At 34.5% G+C, this 24,128-nt stretch overlaps 1 protein-coding gene across 2 annotated transcripts in view; it reads left to right on the top strand.

Annotated features, from left to right (window-relative positions):
- The window catches only part of LOC131048390 (dephospho-CoA kinase), a 72,240-nt gene extending 56,830 nt beyond the window's left edge, over positions 1-15,410 (top strand). Inside the window, exons 2-4 of one of the 2 annotated variants that reach the window (XM_057982339.2) lie at positions 1,547-1,694; positions 2,378-2,523; positions 14,761-15,410. In XM_057982339.2, the coding sequence (XP_057838322.2) occupies positions 1,587-1,694; positions 2,378-2,523; positions 14,761-15,202 (696 nt within the window). In that variant the 5' untranslated portion in view covers positions 1,547-1,586 and the 3' untranslated portion in view covers positions 15,203-15,410. The remainder of the gene's footprint in view (positions 1-1,546; positions 1,695-2,377; positions 2,524-14,760) is intronic. The other variant, XM_057982338.2, reaches the window with a different exon arrangement.
- The last annotated feature ends 8,718 nt before the right edge of the window (positions 15,411-24,128 follow it).

The raw sequence follows: 24,128 nt of genomic DNA, 5'->3' as shown, positions 1-24,128 counted from the left end.
AGATAGGGATTAGGAATATATATGAATGTGTGAAAAAACACAGTCAACAAAGAAATTGCCCCTAATTAGTAGAATAGATTAATATTCAACCTCCGATGGCCTAAAAAGTTCTGAATTGATTAGGCAGGTCAACTGAAACGTTTTTTTTTGTTATGAATTCGTGATTAAGAAATGTATTTTGTTTGTTGAATACTCTGAATGGGCATTGCCATTTTGATGAGTCTTTACACTATTTTTTGTGACTCTTTGGAATAAAGGCTGAAGTTGTAGTTCAAAGGTTGGATGAGGAGCGGTTTTAGAAACAACAAGTTTCCGCTTTATTTCCAAATGGTTTTAGTTTTGGCCTTTGTGCTATCCTTCTTTTTCTTTCCAAGTTATTTTACTTGCAGTTGAACTGTCTCTAAGAAATGCAAGGCAACATTGTTTCATTGCATGAGTTTCCCAACAGAAAAAAAGGGATGTTGTGTTGGTTGTAGATCTTGCAGTTTATCCGAGGACTTACTTTTGCGGTTCTTGTCAAGTGGTGTAATAGGTGTGCTGGTTTTGTATGTGGAAGGCACTCTGTCTACAGACTAGGAATAATGATGGATACCAAAAATTATTACATACAAAATTTAATGCTCTTATAGTTGTATTATGCAACAACTCTAGCTTTTTGCTCCAAACCATATAGAACAAGTGTTGAAAAACAAATGAGTGAGAATCAGTGATACAAAGAATATAAAAACAGACTCAATGCACCTTTCTTGGATCAATGTTTCCCAAGCATCACTATGATAGTGAGCTCATTAGTATCCTGATTTATGATTCTGAAGCATTCTTTGTTGTTAGGGTGATGTAAAAATGAGGCAAAAAATGGTGGAAATTTGATTTCCTAGTTGTAGGATCAGATTGCTTGTGGTTTGGACCTAAAATGTTTAAAACAAGAGCACAAAGGTTAAATAAAATTCTGCTTCTGTAAATATTGCTGCTCTGCAAACACAAAAGTATGAGTATGAGTTGACCTATACTCTATAAATATCCCATTTTTATATTTGACTTTCCTTTAACCTGCTACTGAAGTTTAATGACCACTCAGGAGATCTTATCTCAATTTTACTACAGTTTCCATGCCTTCATTGCTTTTATGAAAAAGGTCAATACGGGATTCTGATTCGTTTTTGTTGATTTTGCTATGGGTTTGCCTGAGTACATCATTTAGGAGGTGTTTTTTGTGCCAACAATTATTATAACAAGCTTAAAAAAGTTGATATGATTATTGTTGTATAAATTGATGGTGCACCTGTTCATTAAAACATTTTTGCACCTACATATGCGCATTGGAACAATTGCATTTGGCTTTACATCCTTTTCAAACAAATCATGCACCGTGTGCCTGCTTCTACATTTTGCATACATGTCTACCAGGGCAGTGGCAACTACATCCAATGATATTGCAAATTTGAATTTTCGAATAAATTATTATTTACTTTAGATTTCTGTAGTACTATTGCTTTGGCATACCCATTACACATTGAAGTGTAATTGCTAGTACTATTTGTTGCAGGGAAACCTAACTGTCCTCTTCTTGAATATTGATTGTCAGAATGAGGATTGTAGGGCTTACAGGAGGCATTGCGTCTGGGAAAAGTACAGTCTCAAGGGAATTTCATTCCTATGGTATTCCTGTGGTTGATGCAGATAAAGTAGCTCATGTATGTATCACTTTCTATGTCTTCACTTCACAATATATAGGTTACTGCTACTCTCTAAGATAGATATCAGATGTTGCAAAGATATTTGGACTTAAATATACATCTCAGAAGTGGATCATCAGATCTGTTGGCTGGACCAAACATTTAAATTTACATGTTCCTGTCAAAGAAATGGGCATAACATACCATGTGCAGCTGTTTGGATTTTGTTTTACAATTATTCTAAATTACAGAAGAATAAATTTTGTATCATTAGTTTTAGTGCTCCTTGTGTCATTTGAGATTTATGTCTAGAGAATCATTAAAGGAGTGTTAAATAGTCTACTTGATAAAATTTTGACATACCAAGGAAAATTATTTGGAATTAAGGGCTGACATTTGAGTCTATTTGATGAATTCAATTTTCCTATTTAATTTGGCTGTCATTTTCAGTTTAGTCCTATTTCACTTTTTCTTTTTTCTGCATCTGCTTCCTGATTTTATCAAGATATCCTATGTTTTATAATTTATAAGCCATGATTGCACAAAACTTGATCTTGCCATTATAGCTCTTTCAGCCATATATCAATCTCCATAAATTCCCTCTGTTGTCTCATGGTCTGCATGGTATTGTTTCTTGGCTATAAAATCTTGCGATACTGATTTTTTCTTTTTGTGGGATTTCAAATTGAAAAATGTTGCAGGCAGCCTTGAGAAAAGACACAGGTGGGTGGAAAAAGGTAGTAGCTACTTTTGGACAAGACATATTGCAAGAGAATAGGGAAGTTGACCGGGCACGATTGGGTCAGATTGTCTTTGCTGATCCTGCAAAACGACAACTTCTTAATAAGTGGGTCATCTTTTATATTTTTATTTATTTTTTCTAGAGTATTGCTTTTTCTATTCTGAGTTTTCTTTAGCAGAATTTTTTTTTACCCTATTCTTGTTTCAGACATTAATGGCAAGAGAATTCCAATATTATTCTTGATTTAGACATTAATGGCAAGAGAATTCCAATATTAAGGGCAATCATGCAAAGTACTGAGTCATTAAAAAATGGGAACTTCTTTTTGAATCTCTAGATGGGACTTAGCATTTTGGTCTCCAATGCCTTAGATACGTGAATTTTCTTTAGAGATTTAACATTTAATTACATTTAGCTGTCAGTTGCCACTGGCTTATGGTTGAGTAAAACCTACTTTGACCACAGGTATAACAACAAATACAGTTGCTTCCTGGGTTTTAAAAATTGTGTATTTACTTTTCTGTTTATGAATAAACTTGGTATTTGTTACATGCTTTCCATGACCACAGCAAGATGTAGGCACAAATGTAAACTATTGCCATTCAGCAGTTTTACATTTTGTAGAATTTGACACAGACAAACTATTACAACATAGCATTCAAAACCTCATAACAGGATATTCAGTTTATATATAGAATAAATAACAATTGATGATTCTAGGATGCATGTTGGCCCACATTAATCTTTGTCCCCACAGGACATATGGTAACATGAAAGTCAAATAATAAACTAGATGTTACATGAAATGATAAAAGCTTTCATTTTTAAAAGTTTAGGTTCCAAAGTTAAAAGGGTAATTGGTGAACTCTTTGATTGAAGGAGTGATTTGAACCAAAATCTTGCAGATATGTTCAAAACTGTTATTTGGGTTCAAAGTTAAAAGGGTAATTGGTGAACTCTTTGATTTAGAGATTGGTTTGAACCAAAATTATGCATAATGTTCAAAATTCCGTAGAATTCTTCTTTTCTTGTATCTTGATTCAATCTCCAATAGGGGGAGGCCAAGAGTAGTTATATTCTCCATCTAGCTCTTTGCTAAACCAATATTAATAATGCGAAATAAATATTCCCAAATATAATTCCCATGCCACAATTAACAGAAACATACTAATAGTAATTAGGAGAATCAAAGAAGAAAATTTATGTTGAATTCCGATGGTTTTTTTTCTAGAGAATCAATACTTCATGAAAAGCTGCAATATACACAAGGGTGATCTCTAGAGGAAGCTTTATCTTTGACTGCAACAATCACTATCCATATAATAGTTAAATCTTGAGTTAGCTGATTTTCCTTTGCATATGCTTGCTACCGTTATTGTAGAACCTAGGCTTAGTTTGTTTTGGTTTCATAGCAATTCTTTCTCTCTACCATGTCTAGTGCTTTAATCAAAAGCAGATAATTTGATGATCCCCTTATATCTGGCTGCTGAGACATGATGACTGCTTTGTGTCATTCAAATGGTGATTTACAAATCAAGTAACTTGAAATATGTTTACAACTATAAACCTGTACAGATTTGACTACCTTATTGCATTGACTGGTTTTGAACTTGTCTCAGAATTCATGTCTCATAAGCCAACCTGTCTGCTAAGTGCTAAGAATTAATGGACAACTGTATTAAATAGTGTATGATGTTTCCATGGTATAGCCTCGTGCAAGATGTGGAACCCACTGCTACCATCAACAACAGATGAAAGTAGCATTTTCTCCTCTTTTGAAATACATAAATTGATTATTGAAGTGCATTTATATTGGTAGTCTATTTTGTTTAAAAAATTGAATTGTTTCTATCCATCTAGTGCTAGATTTTGCATAAGCCATGCACACCCAAAGCAAACAAGATGTACTTTGAATTATGGAAAAAAAACAGACTAGAAAATCTGAAATATCTCCATTATATGAACTTCTTCACTGAAAATGCCTTGCATATTCAATCCGAAAACAATGTGTAGAATAATATGAAGGCACCAGATTTAGATTATGGAGAAAACAGTTATACTGTTTGAAGTTTCAGAATACTAAATTACAGATTTGGCTGTCTGAATAGGATTGCAAGTATGCCATGGTAGATTTTCATATAAACTTACTGTTTTGTTGCCAGATCACAAATGAAGGTCAGAATTGTAGTTCTTTTATTGTGCTTATGCTACAGACATGCAGTATCATTCTGGGGACATGGAAATAAAATTGTGCTGTCAATTTGGCCCAAGAGTGGATTTTTTATAACTAGCACTGGATATCAGTTAAAATAGGCCCAAAGTTTCCCAGATCATGGTTAAAAAATTTACAGAGAACTTGTGATTCAATTTTTAAAATGTGAAACTTGCAAATTTAATTGTTGCTGGGTCTGGGCAAGACTGTGTTGTAGACTTGCCTCAAGTCTGCAACATGGACTTGCAAGATGCAGCAGAATGCAGAACATGAACACACCCAAAAATACACAAACTTACCCTTTAAAATGCATCTGATCCTTCCAAATTCCTCACACTGCATTTGCAATCTTGCTCGAGCAATCAAATGTGATTGAAGGAGCAATTTTTTGCAATTTTCTAAGTTCCAAGTTTCTTTTTTTTTGCACTTTTTTCCCAAGTATTTCTAGACTTTGTTTTCTTTCCTTAATGCTTCGTTTGCATGTTTAGGTATGTTTGTAATGCATATAAATCAGAATCAGTGCTATTTAATGCTATTTTTACTTATTAAATTTTTTTTTTAATAAAATTATTGCTTTGAAAATTAGTGTATGGTTTAGATTTGTAAAAATAAGGCTTTTATTCATTTTTTAAAGCTATTTATTCATGTTTGAAATGTGTTTTAATTAATTCTGTTGTTTTGTATTTAAAATGTGCAATAAGTCCCACATTCAGACCATCATTTTAATTTTACAAGGCAAGACTGGTAGGTAAAGCATATATTTCATCTCACAAATCACGTTCACCTATAGGGAACTTCAGATTAGAAAACTCACGTCCACAGAAAACAGATCTAAGTAAGATCCTACTTCCTTGGTGTTGTTGTGGAAATACCCAATGATAGATAAAACTGACTTTGGTTTGTGAAATTCAATACACCTTTGAGCGATAGGTCTAATCAGCTATCTTACTGCATTTGAAGTTACACAATTATCAAGTGTTACTTGATCAATTGAAAACTCATGTAGGTGTCAAGTGTTATTTGGCTAACCCATTTCAATGCATAGCTAAGTGTCACTTAGCCAATTACCAACACTTTGTATTATGTCAAGTGTCAGTTGACTAAGTATATCAAACGTGCACGAATAAAGTGTCACTTGATCCATCATGAGTTCTTCACTATATCAAAATGTCACTTGATAGTCACAAAGCTTGACTAGTGGTAAGACATATTGTGCTTTCTTGAATTCTGATGTTCATTTCTCTGCGTTAAGTGTTACTTGATTATTTTGGAACAACCTTTTTGTGTGAAGACATGCCATGTCTACCATGCAATAGTAGTTCCCTTGTAGTGCATCAAGTGTTACTTGATCACAGAACTTTTACTGCAACAGCTCTAATCAGATCCCTTTACAGCTTTGGGATTCTTATTTTCACTTTTCAGGCGCTCCTCGAACAAGACTCCTTAAATCCTCTTAGTTCAAGTCATACTTTGTTACCAGCTGCTATCCATACGAGGGTTTGATAATCCACCTCTTGTGTATCAAATCAATCTTAACTCTTGTGAGGTTTAAGTACCTTTGATTAAAGTTAGGATAACATTCACCTTGGATTAAATGCATTATTAATTTTTTTTTGTAGAAGGGGATGCTAATTAACCCATATATCTTACATCAAATTTAACTTCCTTGAATAATGATACTTGTTTACACCCCTTTTGATTGTGTCCATTTTTGCTTGAGTCATAGTCCTCTCATTCTTTTTGGCCTTATTTAGCCCATCAGTCATAACTGATCCGAGAAACTTACCTAATGTGTCTCCCTTGGTCATAAGTTTGTAAAATTGTTGCTCCCTATCTTTTCTCATGTGCCAATCATATGTTGGAAGTTGCAAAAATCCCAAGAATCCTAAGTGTGGTTGTTTTGTGTTTTATTTTGGAAGGATTGTGCTACGTGTCAAGTTTTGGAGTTTCCCTTTTTGGCATGCCTTTCCCCAACCCTTGCCCTCTTTTCTTGTCAAGATATACCACTTGTTTTCTAAGCAACATGTAATTTTGGATTATAACATACGTTAGCAACCACAAGCTAGAGAAGGTCCACAAAGCATGACTTGGATTGCTAGTGATGATAGTGCTAGAAAATAAGAGGATGCTACATCAACCCAAGACTTTCATTGCAACCACATCCTTTTGGGTTGGAAAGTTTTGATATTGCTAACGCCTTCTAAAAGTTACACTTAAATGGGTTACACAACTTGTCACCTAATCATTGGAGGGTCCTTTGAAGCCAAAAGAGTGGATTTTAATTTTGAAACTCTATGCCGATGATGTTATGGCAAAGAGTGGATCTTAATTTTTAAGCTCTACTGATGATGTGATGGCATGCGATTGTTTCACTTTACTCTTTCTCTATGCAATTATGAGGGCTTTCAATATCAAGTAACATAAGTTACTCCTCTATTTTTTTCAAGAATTTTTCTACATTTTTTTGGTTCCTGATATTTTCCCAGTTTTTTCCTGACATTTGCTTCTATGGTCTAGTCAACATATTATCCAACTGGATAGTCATACCTCTTTTAAATTTGATAGCCGAATGATATCACTGTCAAAAAATTGTTCTTGCAGATACAGGAGTGGTTTGTAATCTGTGTGGGTAATGGTTTCTTTACCTATAAGATAGTGCTTGCATTTCTCAACTGCAGGAACAAGTGCACACATTTCCTTGCCATTTGATAATAATTCAAAACTGCTCCATGAAAACATTGGTAATAGATTTACTTACCTCATTGCAAATATAATCACTTGCATTTGTAGACACCTCAAATGGTTTTTGCAAATCAAGTAATGTCAAAAATGACACATTGCTGAATTTGTGTTAATTCTAGAAATTCATTTTGCTGATTTCTTTTCAAAAACTTACCACTTGCTATGAAATGCAAAAGTGCTGCAACTGTGGAGAATGATTTGATGAACTCTCTCAAGCACTGGATAGCCCTCATTAAGCTCCTTATATTGGTTATATTGGAAGTCTTGGGCCACTTCAAAATGACTTCTTACTTTTGTTGGATTGCTTGTCAACTCTCCTCCAACCACATATTTCGAATAGGCTAATGATTTTTTGTAGAATTATGTCTCTCGAGTTGAACAACTTATTCACCTTTTGAACCTGTAAAAATCGCCTCATATGCATTAGATGCTTATCGTGAATAGACAATGTCTCTTGAATTAAATGACTTGTTCTCCTTAAAATGTGTAAAAATTGTCTCATATGCATTAGATGCTCATTATGAATATACAACGTCACAACAATCTAGGGAAGCTCTCAATTCTTCATTTATCAACCTCATGAAATTAGCAAGTGCATTGCATAACTCAAAAGGAAGCACGATTCATACAAACCTTGCCTTTTCTTCAATTTTGTCTCTTATATCTGAATTTTGAATTGAAAAGTTTAAACTCCTTCAAACTTGTAAAAATTGTCTCATATGCACTAGATGCTCACCATGAACATACAATGTCACAATAATCTATGAATGCTCTCAATACTTCAATCAGCAAACTCGTTAAATTAGCAAGAGAATTCTGTAACTCAAAAGGAAGCACAAGCCATTCATACAAACCTTGTTTTTCTTCAATGTTGTTTCCTAGACATCCTTAATTCTTTCTTGGTAATACTTGAATTTTGAATCTAAATTTTTGAATTGCTTACATGTTCAAATTGGTCCAACAAATCAGAAATATTGAAGATGGTATATGTTTTTTATGGTTATCCCGTTCAAAATTGTATAATCAATACACATCCTCCATGAACCAGCTTTTCCTGTTACAGTTACAATAGGAAAGGCTCATGGAAAAGTAATAGGATAGTTGTCATGAATTGTTTCTGGATTTAACTGTCAGATCTGTTTAGCATCAAATTTGACACAGTTAAGCAAAACTGACACAGTTAAATCTAGAAACAATTCATGGCTATTATTATGGATTGTGGAAATCTAATGTCTTTAATAGGATGGTTTACTTATTGATCTAAAAAAGATCAAAATTGCTTCTTGACCTCATATGTTCCATTAGTGATTGTTGATAAGCTCTTGGGAAGAGGGCAGTCTTGTACTTATTGGTTCTCATTTTCTATCTCCCTTAGTTGGCATGCTTTTTGGCTTTTGGAAATCTTCCTTGAGACTATGATAAATATTCTGTCTGCTTTTGCTCTTTGTTAGCAGACATGCTAGAACAAGCCTACTATTCAACTGAACCACCCTCTTGCATACCTCTCAAACCTCTCAAAATAAAGAAAGCAATGCGGTAGCAAACTAAGTGGGCTTGACCTCGGGGGAAACTCCATGGATAAAAGCACTTGAGTTGGAGTAGCACTGGGATGGGTTACATCTTGGGAAGTCTTGATGCTTCACCTCTATAAGCATCATCTAGATGCAATGAATGCTAAGTGGACCGTACTTTCTCATGAGAGATGGTTTCATGTAAAACACTACTTGTGAAATATGTGCCAACGAGTTTGCAAGTGAATCTTGATATTGACATCATAACTTGACACAATGTGGAAAATATCTCCTACTTATGAAGAAAGGAAACTTTTTATTAACATTAGTCAATATTTTGGTTTAATTAACTTTTACGCAGACCTTTGATTTAACATTATATGCATTGATGATGTAGCTTTCTACAATTTTGACCAAGCTTTATTTGTTGCTCTTATAATGATAATAGCATCTCTAGCATGCATATATGGGCGACCAAACACTGCATCATAAAATCAAGTAAGAAAAAACATTGAGCAGAGCTTCATAAATGAAATTCTCATTTATCTATAGCTTAAAATTTATATTATTGTTTTTAATCTTTGATCTCTACTTCTGGTTTCACCCAATTTAATGAATTAAGATTAGGATGTCATATGTAATCAAGCGAAGGTTGACTACCAGCTTTTCAGAATTTAAGTTTGTTAGTGAACACAAATCAAAAAGAGCATCAACTTTTATCTTCTCAATTTGAATTTTGATATAGAACAGTTTGTATGTTCGCATTTATCATTAACCTCATTGTTACTCAAGCATACCTCTCTTCGCATGGAAATACAAGCAATTATCTCATCTACACTGGAGGTGCTCCCTCTTTTTTTTTCTTCAAAGGAAATAATTTCCAGCGTTTCTAGGATGCAATTCTTAATACATAGTTTTTAACATTTCTTTTCTATATAACCACTCACCTCACAATGCCTGCAATGATTCTTACTTTCCTTCTCTGTAAAGTAGTAGCAACATCATGCTTACCTTTTTATTCACCTTTTCCTGTTGACTTGAACCACCTTTCTTTTTTGTTTTATATGATGGTAGTGATGGACCCTTCTTCTTTTCCTTCTGTAGATGATAGGATCAAAAGCATGTCTCATCTATGACTTTAGGCTTGGTTAGCATCACGGATCTCTTTAAAATTGGGAATCCTCAAATGTACGTTTTCAAGATATCGTAGTAATGTAAATCAGAATCCTATTCTATTGAGACAATCTTCTCCATTCTTTGGCCTTCTCACTGCCTGAAGTATTGCCAATTACTTGACCTTCCTTTTCATTACAACTGGATAAAATTGCTTTATGGTTAGCTTCTTAAGTTCACCCCAGTTAGAAATAGGTGGTTCTTTTGAGCCAATGATATTGTGTGAATGATTAGCCAATTTCAACCTTACAATTTTTTTGGTTGTGCTTTTCTAAAATTACTCAAATTTTAATAAACCTCAAATTGGGCTAACCAATCTAATCTGTAATAAGTTTAAATATTCCATTGCAATCTTATCAACATGCATCTTATTTTATATATAATTCTTTTAGGAAATTGTATTTACTATCCTGTAAATTCATTGCTTAAAAAATCATAAATTGCCTAAGGATCATGATGCTTAAATGCTGAAATTGTTTTTGGTAGATGCATAGATGAGCTGAAGGCGTAAGAACTGAAACATGCTAGTAAAACACAGCTAACACAAGAAATTACCCTGTCCAGAAAAACCAAATGTAGGAATTTTAGAATAATTAAGTTTTGCATCCTCCTTTCACTATCATGATGAGGGATTTACAAGTCAATTTGATCTATGCTCAACCAAGTTTTGGGGATGGGGATGGTAGGGGATGGCAGGACGTGTTTTCGGTATGGGGTACTTTTGGGCCATTTTTTAGGGGACAGCTATTAAAAAATGGATTTTTTTAAAAAATATAAAGAAATTTCAAATATTCATATCATAACATTGTTAAAGCATTCATCATGGACATATAGAAGCTTAACACACAACATTAGACATGAATTTAGATTTCACATGGGCATTGAAAAACAAATTAATGAAATTCAAATGCTTTCATTGTTGTGCATACATATTATACAAGAATTATAACAAAATGCTCAAAGGCTCCAAGTTTCAACTATAAAATGACAAAAACATAGTAAATATATGGCTGTCCCTAATCAGCAGATGCAATTGGTAGGTCTGTATGAAAATCGGAGCTCGAGTTTGAATCACTGCTAGTATAAGCGGGGGGAGGGGGGGCTGTATAAGGCAATAGAACGCCATATCTCGAGTCCATGTTTTAGGATAGGGACAGGTGTACCAAGGCAGGGGACGGGTCCCTGTGGAGCACAAAATTTGACTTATGGATTCCCTCCAAGACTATTTTGGTACTGGATAGCATTTCAACAATGAGAATCATAATGCTTAAATACTGAAATTGTTGTAGGTAGGTGCATACACGAGCTGAAGGCATGTGCTGAAACAATGCTAGTAAAACACAACTATCACAAGAAATTACTGTCTAGAGAAACCAAGTGAACTCTAGAAGAATGAAGTTTGGCGTCCTCATGCCACTATCATAATGTGATATTTACAAGCCAATTTGACTTATTGATTCCTCCAAGATTATTGTGGTACTGGATAACATTTTGACAACGGTTTTCTATGCTTGCCTTCCTTTATAAACTGCTTCTACAATTCACTCTACTCAGTTGCACATGCTACAAAGTCAAAACACTGAACAAAGATGAATCAGATGACCCTCAAGGCATATATCAATTGAACTGAAGAGAGATCCCAATTGGAAAAAGCTTTTTAAAAGCCAGATTTGTATATATTTTAGCTTCCTTGGATCCATTTGGGTACGCTAATTTCTTCCATATGGATGGGTTGGGAAGGGTACAAGCATGTCTGTGTATTCTGTTTTGTACTGTGGGTTTGTCTTAAGCTGAACTTGCTTGACAAGTTATCTAAAGTTGAACCCATCACGTGTGGATTGCTTTCAGCTGCTTATGGCTCCAGGATGCTTGGATCACACATTACCTTCACTACATGCTTGTTTATTCATATATTGTCCTACATAACCAATTATTTTGCTGAAATGGTGTCCTAGGAGTGTGAAAGTGCCTTAAGGCATTTGTCATTTAAGCTAGTTAGTGTACTTAGTGGAATCAACTAATCTAAATTCAAAATGTTCTATGGCCCAATTTGGATTATACATCAAAATATATAACAACATATAGTATGTATTAAATATGAATATTATAACAACTATCATGAAATTGTCATTAAATTTTTCAAAAGACAACATTTCAATTTTAATTTTCATCAAAGTTTTTAATTTCTAATCTGCCCAAAAACAGCGCCTAATATAGCAGGAAAAATCTTTGCATTTTTTGAATTTACTGCCATTCTTGGTTTGTGTTCACTTGAAGCTCTCTTGTTTGAATTATAGAGCGTTTTTTGAGAAAAACATACGTTTGAATGTGGTATTGTTTGCATTTGTATTGTATGCCGCATCTAATCTGCGGTTCCTTGTTTGTATCTATCGTATCATACGGAATAGCATGGAAACTTTTGCTGTTATGTGATTACTTGTGTTCTTTTATGGTATCTGTAGAGGTAGGGAGGAGGATGATTTATCCCTCATTCTCAAATTGATGTAGAGTTCAAGAACCTCAAATATTCAAATATACAGTTCTACTTGATTTATCAAATGGCAGTTTTAAAAGAGATATAACTGAGATTTTTGAAAAGGGGCAGCTCATCCCAAACCATGACATGTTGGATTCAATTATAGACAGGAAAATTCAATATTTAATCCATTTATCTTCAAAATTTTCCTCTATTACGTTATCCTATAAATACTTTAACCTTCTGTTCCAAAACTTCATTTCCCTAATCAGCTAGAAGTTGTTCCCCTCATTCTAGCTCACACGACAATTTACTGCAGTTATAGGTCTTCTCACTCTCTCTCATCTGCACAAATGACATCTCTACTGACGGGGAAAAGTGCCTTCCAACTCAAAGTTGGAAAGAGAAAACAAACCGCAAGAAGCAAAATTCAAACAAAAGACACGGATGCTATGAAACTAATACTCGTGGAGAAACAAGGGAAAGTATGAATAGTGAGAGTACAGCATCACCTGTGTTATTGCAGATGTTTCTTTCACTAACAGTTTTTTGATTTTTTTGGGACAATTTTGTGTTTTGGACACACAGATTGCTCCCTTTTGGAGTCTGTTATCTTGTAGAGCAGTAAATCGAAAGCATTTTCCGCCAACGATTTGATGATTTTTAAAAAATAATAAAATTACAATGGCGGGGCAGTCCTTAAAGGTTGACTGACTAATTTAAATTGTTCGGAGAATATACTTATTTGGTCAAAAGTTATTTAGTTTAATTTCAAACTATGATATATGAAAACTACAAAACAGTAAGTGTCAGCCCAATACTAGAAATTAGAAAAGCTAGCAAATAATCGAGAGGCTAATCTAGCAATTTAAATTAGTTGGCTTTGTTAAACATATATGGTCAAAGAAACGATTGCAAAGATAAAAGATTGTAGAGGAAAATCGTTCTGGGAAAATGACGCAAGACTGTAGCGTGCAAATTTTATGGTTCCAGGATTTTTCATAAATTTCATAACACTTTTTTCCTTTTTCTATCATAGATAACATATGCTTTTTGAGGCCGATGTCCCACGCACACCCACTGAATCCAGTGGTCTCTACAACAATTGAACATTTCCCATATCTCTACACAGTAGGTACTTCGTGTAACATAGCAATAATATATGAATTAACCTTCTGTTGTATGGTACATGCTACTCTGATCTCTATCTTCATTATTATAATTAAAATAAGTTCATGAATAGGTTATTACTTTAATGTGTTACCATTGGCGTTGAGAATATTAGTAATTCTCATATTAGGCACAATAACTGGATCATTTCACGAACGAGTATTTATTTTATGAAGTTTTAAAAATTAGCGTTCTTGTAAAGATTTGTCTCATTCAAATAATAATAGAAGTAAGCTGTCACCAAGTTCTTGGCTGTATGCTTAAGGTAAAACACATTCACATCTGACAACAAATGTAAATTATGAAGACATGCAGGAATACAAGTACCAAAAGTGAATTGTGCTTTGATGCTTTTATGGATTGCAACACCTGAACAAGATTAGTTCCTCTAAACTCTGGAGAGTTTCGTGACTTAGTCACTTCTAGAAATCCTTTTTTCCATATTGAAGACCAAGTTTTAGAGGTGTCATTTTCTGCTGCAAAAGTTTTGCTTGAATTTGAAGTGCTTGAGAATATAATCAGCTTCACGCTCTTTTAGAATTGTCCTAGTACACAGTCAGCTTACGGACGTTGATTGAATTTGTCTTTTTTGTCACGTACATGTGTTCTTGGCTGAATGGTTAAGGCAAAACACATTAAAATCTGACAAAAGTGTAAGTTATGAAAAGGCTCCTCTTGCAGGAACACAAGTACTGAAAGCACGATTAGGTCTTTGATACTGTTATGGGTTCCAAGACTTGAATAATATCAGTTCCTGCAAACTCTGAATGTTTTAGTCACCTCTAGAAATTTTTAATCCATAGTGAGGACCATCGTTTTAGAGGTGTCATTTTCTAGTTTGCAAAAGTTTTGTTTGAATCTAAGTGCTTGAGAATTTATCCAGCCTCGTACCCTTCTGTAAGCGTCCTAATACACAGAATGCTTGCTGAGGTTGATTGAGTTTCATCTTTTTTGTTGCTTATAATTGTCGTTGCGGTTCATAGAGTAATTTTCTTATAAACGAAGTTCAGCAGTCACATTATTTCAGAGTTTGACTCAAATCTTGTCTTCTTGTGTAGGGCATTGGCTCCATATATTGGTTTTGGTATTTACTGGGAAATAGCGAAGCTTTGGTTAAAGGGATCTGAAACAATTGTTCTTGACGTTCCTTTATTATTTGAGGCGAAAATGGACTGGCTCACAAAGCCCATTATAGTGGTTTGGGTTGAACCTGAAACTCAACTTCAACGGCTTATGGCTAGGGACGGAACCTCTGAAGAACAGGCATTGAATCGAATAAATTCTCAAATGCCATTGGATTTGAAACGAGGAAAAGCTGATATTGTAATAGACAATTCAGGTTCATTAGAAGCAACTAAAGATCAAATCCATGATATTTCACTTAAGATTACTGGTCCATTAACATGGAAGGAATATATGCGATCAAGAAGAGGGGTGCTAACAATTACTGGTGCAATAGCCTTTATGATTTTAGTATGGACCCGTAGGTTCTCCCTCTGATTTTGAGGAGTCTCAAGTGTTTCCTTTTGCTACTGGAGGAGATAAGGTATTTTGCAGGGTGTAACAGACAGTTCTACAATGGATTGCAAAGGAAAATAGTTGTCAAAGTGCCAATGCAAACGACAGATAGTTCTTCTTTAAATAGTGTCATATGCCATACAAGTTAACTAAAATATTAATGGAAAATAAGAGTGCCTTAAACTGTCAACTTCGTTGATCAAATAATATCAAACTGCATAATAAAAATAATTTGGCAATGCACAATTACAAGGACATACATTCGTTAGAAAATCATACGGACAGTCATACATAATTACAAGGAACACAAGAATTGCATTGGAATGCATGATTACAAGGAGATGTATGGTAAGTTAGAAAATCGGATTGACAATACATGAATACAATGAAATACATTGTAAGGTTAGTTAAGGGAGTTAGTTTTTCTATTTGTGAGAGATTTAGATTCCCCTCTTGGTAATCATTTAGGATAGCAAGGCCTTAAAGTTTTTCTATTTGTGAGAGAATTAGATTCCCCTCTTGGTAATCATTTAGGATAGCAAGGCCTTAAAACCTTTTTGCCGTGCGTATGGTGATTTTTTCTGTAACAATGTTTTCAACACAAGTGCAGAAGTTTAGGGTATATTTCAAAACATTGTTTTAATATTAATGGACATTTGGAGGTTTTTTTTTACTCTATTATGAAACACTAGCAAATTCCTCAATATCACACGTTTTGAATATGTGAAGTTAAAAATTAAATGAAATCCAGAAATAATTACCAAACAAATACATATAAGAAATTTTCAAAATCATTTGTAATATATATTGTGAATATACAAAAAAAGGCGAGAAAGAAATACTTTAATTAATGGTCATTCAAGAAATGTAATAAAATGTTTATTCTTAAAATTGATATGAACATTGTATGAATGGTAATGGAACACAAAGGATATGCAATTCTTATGTGATGAGATAGTCCACTCACACAAGGTACATTGTAATTGTAATTGACTAGATGATTGTTTCAATGCCTCATCAATGTGCCTAGCAACTAGTAACTAAGCGGGAGGCTAAGGTAAGAAAGGTCCATGCAAAGTGAAGATGACAATATTTTAAGGGATGGACACAAAAGTAGTTTTCTTTTCTTCTCAATAACCAACTTTGTAGGATTTTACATGTCATTGTGAATCAATACTGTAATGCCCCTTTAGTGTAGATGATTCCTAGTAGGGTTAGCTTATCAATAGGGTTCTTGTAGGCCAATATAGTGGATAGGGAGCCCATTTAGGGGTTTTGTGGCTCTTTGGGAGGTGGTTTGCATGACATTTCAGGAGCTTAGAGTCAGTGTCCTATTTTTTAGGCAGGGTTCCTATTTTTTAAGAGGGAACTAGAAGTTAGCCTGTTGACCACCCGGAGCTTGTGGACCCATGCAGGGGGCTTTATGAGTCATTCCAAATGTTTAGAGAGTCATATATTTTTAGGAGGATCCTTACTTTTTAGGAGAAGATTGGGAGTTAGCTTGCTATTTTTAGGCATCACCAGGAGACTAGGTGCATCATCAATCTTAATATATTAATATATTAAAGTATTGGCTTTACAATATTAATAAAATAAAATAAAGTGGTTTATTATTTACTTTATAAAAAAAACAATAAAGTAACTAATGAGGGGGGGCACCAAGGGGGTTCGATCCTCCTAGTAACATTAAAGTTGTTTTTAAAACAAAAAAAATAGAGACTTCATGAAGGTTGACACCACCCTAGAAAAATAAAGTTTATTTTATTTAATAATTTGCAACTCTAATTTGGTTGTAGGGTTTGGAGAAGGATAAAGTAGCATAGATCTTCCATTTTGAGCAGCCTATGATTCACTTTTACAAGAAAGAATTTCGAACTTCTCCAGAGCTTTGGCATATAGTGTTAATTTTAGGTTGTAACGATGAAATCCCTTGCAATTTTTGTGGACCTATAGGAGTGAAAGATCTACCAAGGCTTTGATTTCGTATTTAATTCAGAGAGATCAATAGGAGAAATCAATTTCTAGGTTGTAACATTATTGGCAGTATACCATTGGTTTATGAGCAAATATGAATCATTTGGTATCATTAATAAACACTTTTTGAACATCCATAGTTGGTTGTACATTCCTGGAAACATTTGTAGCATCCTACACTAGGAACAAAAGGTTTCCAAGCATCATTTTAAGTAGATCATATTTGAATTAGATGTGAAAGTGCAAATCAAACCCATGGAATCTCAGATTAGAGCCCACTAAAAGCAGTCAGACCTCTGGAACATCAAATTATATCAATTTTGTCATGTATCAATCATGATCAGACTTGCACATGCCTAAATATGGTATGTAATTGTCCATTGAATTCCAATAAAGTCAAAAATTCCTCCATTCATTATTTGTACTTGCTATCTTTATCATTTTCAACAATATTTTCTTGTACTTGATTGCAAATCCCAACAAAAAAACAAAAAAAAATCAGAAAAAGGAAAACAAAAAAAAATAAAAATTGCAAAAAAACTCCAAAAACAAAAAAGAAACCAAAACTACAAATTTCAGATTTGGGTTGGATCACTACAAATAGTCTCTCTAGAATTGTTGGGCTATTGTGTTGTAAAAGTGTTGTGACTTGGTAGAAAAAAATAGAATATTGGTGAGGCAAAAGTTTAATAAGGAAAACCAAATTGAAGTAGGTAAGGCTAGTGTTTGGGAAGGTGATGGTGAAGGGAAAGATGAGGCATAAAAGGATTGAAATTGAATAGAGGCTATTTGAATCAATAATGAGATTTTAGTGGATAACATGGTTGAAGGGAAATAAGTGATGAATTTCAAGGATTGGGGGGGTCTATGAAGAGGATGGAGAGAAGAAAAGATCCACAACTTTTAGTGTACATTGTCTTGATGACTATATATGGGAAATAGCCTTCAGAGTACTCTTATTTAATCCTTCCTAGCACGTGTCCACTTTTCTACATAAAATGGTTGAGTCAAAACCTGAAGGGAGATAATGAATACAAAGAACAAAGTAATTTTTTTTCCAAATGGGTAGTCCAAGCTAAGCCTAGGGACCAATACAAAAAATGTAAATGCATAGTATTGGATTGATTGAAAGGACCAAAATACTGAGAAGGGTGGGGGGGTGAATCAGTATTCCCACAAACTCTAAATTTTTTTTCACAACTTCTTAACCTTTTATGTTAGATTTATCAATTAAGCACATGAAATATAAAATGTAGAATAAACATGAAAAACACAACCACAAATGGAACACCGAATTTTTTATGTGGAAAACCCAAATGGGAAAAACCATAGAGAGTGTTAGCTCTCAATATAATATAATTAGTTATATGGTGTTTACAAAAAGAGCGGCTCATTGTCAGATGGCTCACTGCCAAATTACAAAAACAATTCAATACTGGAATGCTCACTGCATTAGATAAAATTGAATTGAGGAAAGTTGCATCTCCAAATGCATGAAGTCAGTTCCAGATTAAGCTCAGATCACAACTCATAAAAATTACAATAGATCCAGTAAAAGATCACTATACCACTATCCATTGCAGCAAATCCGGTGAAGGATTACTGCAAGACTGCTCTATAGAACCAAACGCCCACAGTAGATTTGATAAGGGATTACTGCAATGTTGTTCGCACTCTGACTCTTCTCCAACTATTTTACTGTCCACAACTCACACTCCACACACTACTTTTTGTCCACACTACACACTGCACACTTATTTGTTACCTCTCTCATCACTTCACATACATATCTGCACACCTATATATACCAGAAAGCTTACATACCAAGATAATATGTCGGCCAACCATAAGTGATATGCTGCTCGTAACAACATGTTATCCAATAAAGCTTTAAACACAAACATGATAACCAAGTTGGCCTCTACAAGATCTCTACACGCTTCCTTTACACAATTTATTCACCGATGCACATTCCTTAATTACTAGGATAGAATAGGGGTCAACTTGACCCATCGATATGAACTCAAGCATATCAACTCCAAACTCCAAAATACATACTGTAGACGTATAAAAATGACCATATTCCTAAATGAATATTTTATATTCATTTCTCTATTTAATTAAATCCAATTTAATTAAATCACCCACATTCCTCTATTTAAATTAAGTAAATTATTCAATTTATTTAAATTAAATTCACTAGGCCTCTTTTAACATTTAATGAATAAATCATTTTATTCAATTAAATCCCTTCTATCCACTTTTAATTAAATTCAAATTTAATTAAATAGTTTACCCTAAATTGAATAAATCTAATTTATTTGATTTCCCCAAATTGCAACCAAATTGAATTAAATTCATTTTATTCAATTAAATCCTATTATCCCTTCACCCACTTTCAAAATCCTACACCTCCCACTTGCTTCCTAAACCCTATTCCTAACCCCTTCTAGACTCTTCTAATCACTTCTAAATTAACCTAACCCATTTCCTAAACTTTGTCACATCCCTAAACAAAGGGAAGTCACTTCTCAAACTCTCAAAGTCTTTGAAAACCCTTAAAGGCTTCAACCACTTAACTTTGAAAGTCTCCCAAACCATTAATGGTTAACTCAACCTTCTAGCATGATTAAATAATTTCCCTAAACTCAACCTCCATGTAACCCAAGGGTCTCATCAAACATTTATTGCTTTGACCTTGGTTATCCTTAATCTTTTGCACAAGAGTTTATCCTTTGGGTAAAACCTTTATCCAATGGGTAATCCTAACTCAACCTTAACCCTTAACCCCTAGGGTAACCATGAGGTCTTCTCAAACATTTAATGTTTCTTACATCTCCTCTCAACCAACCTTATGTTGACATTTGTCACCATTTCATTGGTGACAATTGCAAACATGGATTCCCAACTTTCAAACTCAACTCTTGATTAAATCTTTTAATCCTGGCCATCCATTGCCCTATTTTTGCTATAAATAGAGCTCTCATTCCTCCATTTTTCATCATCCAAGTCTTTAGCATCACACTTATACTCAAATCCATGCAAGTTTTAATATATCATTTATGTTCATCATTTAGCGTCTCTTTTCAATAGGAATTAATCTAAATATGCATGTTTAGAGTATTTTCCTTATCATTTAGCTTAATCATGGACTAATATAGCATGCTAGGATAGTTTTGTTACTAATCTTGTCATCTTATAAACTAGTTTATTGCATTTATAGGATCATGTATAACTTAGGATGCATTTCATCTTAAAATCAACAAAAGCATCCTTTCTTCTTGCATTTGTCATCCCTAAACCACTTTGCTCAGTGATCTGAGAGCAAAGACATTGGTTTGAAGGACTTTGTGAGATAGAGAACCATGGAACCCACCTTGGGAAGCTGAGCCATACTTCATGACTCCGTACCTTGCACCAAGAAGTCCTGTGGGTGTGTGAGCAAGACTTAGAGTTCGTTTTCCACATATTGAGTTCTATCGACCCCATATATCAAATCGGTTTTTGAATTTAACCACTTTTGCAGGTCCGCGGGAAACAAGAACCAGCAAGTGGGAAACATTTCCTAGCGCATCCGGTTAACAGTATAGCACATCTCGTTTTCTGTTCAGCGCGTGGGGTTCATCATCTAGCGCGTGACATCCTTAGTTTAGCGCATAGTCCTCACTAACATTTTCTTGTAGGTCTCGGCGCGGGAGAAATACAGAACAACGCATTAGAAATACAAAACAACGCATTAGGGAAATAGAATAGCGCATCACAACCATCTTGTAGCGCTTACAGTCTGTTCTGTAGCGCATCACAGACAGAAAATAGAGAGCTAATTTGTAACGGAAATCAAAATTTAGACTTGTAGAATTCCACGGAATTCATCTTTTTGCTAACTCACTGACTGGTTTTTTTTGCAGGTTACTAACATTTTGATTGTAGGTTTTAAATCTATTTAGGCTAGAATTAAAGTAGTTTAAATTTTTACTAACTTTTTAAGTTAGGCAAAATTCAAACTTCTTTTTTTTTCCTTGTTTAAGTAAAACTGAACTCACTTTCATTTTGGGCAAGTAAAACGAACAACAATCAAAATTTTTCTTGCTTTTCTAGGAGAAAATTTATCAATTTGGGCTCTAAAAAGAACAATACAAATTTTCATTTTTGCAAAAGGCATAAAAAGAATTTCACCATCCTTTGGTGCATAAAAGGATCCACCTTTAAATTTGGGCAAAGTAAAGAATCACACCAAGTCATAGAAGTCAGTTACAATCAAAGAGGGAAGTTATTCCCCTTTGGCCGATTTTCTTTTGTTGACCAAATCGAAATTTTGCTTTGTTGACCAGGTTCTTTTTCTAGATTAGATAATCACTGATTTGAGGAAATAAAATAAACACCATGTTTTTGTAGAGCAACATCTCCATATAGATCTTAGAAAATCATTGAATTGACAGGATAAAAAGAACAACTTGATTGATTTGTCTCGAAAGTAGAAGGTATATGCTTTCCCCTTAAACTGGGTGATCAAAAAATCAGACTACTCTTATGCTTTCAGTATTTCAAGTAAATAAAACCTTTTAGTAGGCCCGCCTTCCCGAAGGGTTGAAATCAACTCTTAAAGCCATTTATGGCCAGTGTGAAGGAAACGACCTAAGTGGGAAACGATTTTGACGCCAAGTGTTCCAACCCACTATAATCAAAAGTGAAAAGTGACGAAAGTTCTTTTTAACGGTTGCGTGCAGTGATTAGCCTTCCCCCAGTATCCTCGAGATACGTAAAGCCTTTGTTCTAAAGGTTGGGAAGCCTCCTGAAGGAGTTTATCAGTGATGACCGAACAAGAAATTTGATTACGAACCTTAGAAATAGAAATCTTGAGCCGAGTCAGTAACTAGACATTTGTAATATCATAGTGCAAAGGTGGGGAAGAATCCGCCCCCAAGATCGCTCACCATATATCTCCCAAGATAACTACTCAATTGTGAAGCAATTCACTTTGAGTTAATTTCTGGCAAAAGGCAAAAAAACGGGCGCCCTCTAGGGGGTGACACGACTGTTTGAGTTGAAGGAGTATCGAGACTAGTGGGCTATGATATTACTTATGATCCTTGAATAAAGAGTTTTTGTGGAAGTGTATTTATTGTAACCAAACCTGTTAAAACATTGGAGATTTGAACACATCCTCGCAGAATATACACTTACAATTTAGATTAGGCAAAAATGGTTATGTATTTTGTGCTATGTTTGCATTTGTTACTTCAGAAAATCATCCATCAAAATTGAAAACCTAAGACAAAACACCAAAATCACAGAAAACAGTCAAAACAGGGCAGTTTAGTGCGTATGCGCAACTTCTTAGCGCTTTGGAACCATCCTTTAGCGCATAAAAGCCTATCTTTAGCGCGTCAAGTATTCATAGTAGTGCTTCATCGAAATCTAGAAACAGTTAGCACATCCGGAAAACAGCCTAATGCGTTGAAGCATCAACTTAGCGCGTAAGAGTCAAAAATCAACGCATCAGGTTTATCAGTTAGCGTGTGAAAGACCCATATTAGCGCATGATCTTGTAAGCAAAACAAAAAACCAGATAAGCAGTCTAAAAAAGTTAGCGTGTAGCCGGGGGCAGCTTAGCGCGTGAAGAAATTTTTGTAGCACATTCAGTCTCTGTTTTAGTGCGTAATCAACCTTGAAAATAGTGGGCAAAACAGTGGAAAATTTTGAAAATTTAGAAAACATTTTTGAGAGCATCCTTTCATCAGCTTCATCTTCATCAAACCAGAGTATAAAAAACAAAGCGTTAAAAACTATTTCTTAAGCAAATTTCGTGTCAAAACAAAAGTAGTCCAGAATCCAAAACTGATCGCACGATAAACATATCTATCCTATCAAAATCAGGAAACATCATCGCAAGTGACGAATAGGTCCTTTATTATCTCACGGATTATATCTCAAAACACTTGTTCAAAATCTCAGGTTGTCAAATCAAGTTTCTATATCGGGAGACTTTATCCATGTCATTTGACACGCTTTGTCGTGAGGGGGCATCTAAACCTTCACTTTGATAAAGTAAACTTGAGTTTCCAAAACAAGATCAAATAAATCCAAAACAAATCAAAGGAAACCATTGAATCACTTATGCATGACTAATCCCCATATTCTGAGAAGAAAGAATATTTATCGTAACACCACGTTGAAGAAACAACAACCAAGTTTTTCCAAATTTGTCAAAAGAATTTTTTTTTATACATCAATCGTCAACTCTTCAAATCTCATCGAACATTCTTTCATCATGTCAAACTTTATATCCAGAACAAATTCAACGAATTTGATAAAGAGCCTTTGAAGACTAGGGCATATTTTCAGAAATCCGCATTCAGTCAAATCATAAACCGTGGAGGAAAGATCCATCCGGCATTTTTTCCCGACGAGTGCATCACTTACAACACACCCCAATTTGAACCACCAACCTCAGAGCAACATATCGAAGAGGATTTTGTCCCCTTTGTCACATAAAGCTTCTACTAAAATGCCTGTCACTTGCTCTCAACAAAACAAACAAAACGAGACACAAGCAAAATCTAGTATGAATCAAAGGTTATCAAATCCTTTTGAAGGTCTGGATTTAGAGGATATTGAAATTTCTGAAGAACTTCTTCAGGAATGCCAAGAAAGTGCTTCATTCCAAAAACTTGTGGAAAGTCTCATGGAAAATGACAAGGAAAAATACTTGCTCATGCTCACAAGCAAAGGGGTTAAACTCCCTGAAGACTTTGACACATACATGTTTAAAATGAGATCTCAACATTACAAATATCAAGAACGACAACGAGAAGAAGGAGCACGCGACCTTGGACAAGATATTCCTGAACAAAACATATCGGAACAACATACACCAGGGCAAAACATCCCTGAGCAACACATCCCCGAGCAAAACATACCATTCCATACACCA

The sequence above is a fragment of the Cryptomeria japonica genome, chromosome 8 (assembly GCF_030272615.1).
Source record: "Cryptomeria japonica chromosome 8, Sugi_1.0, whole genome shotgun sequence".
Classification (NCBI taxonomy): domain Eukaryota; kingdom Viridiplantae; phylum Streptophyta; class Pinopsida; order Cupressales; family Cupressaceae; genus Cryptomeria; species Cryptomeria japonica.
Note: the sequence above shows the minus strand (reverse complement) of the source record. Positions and strands in the feature narration are given on the sequence as shown.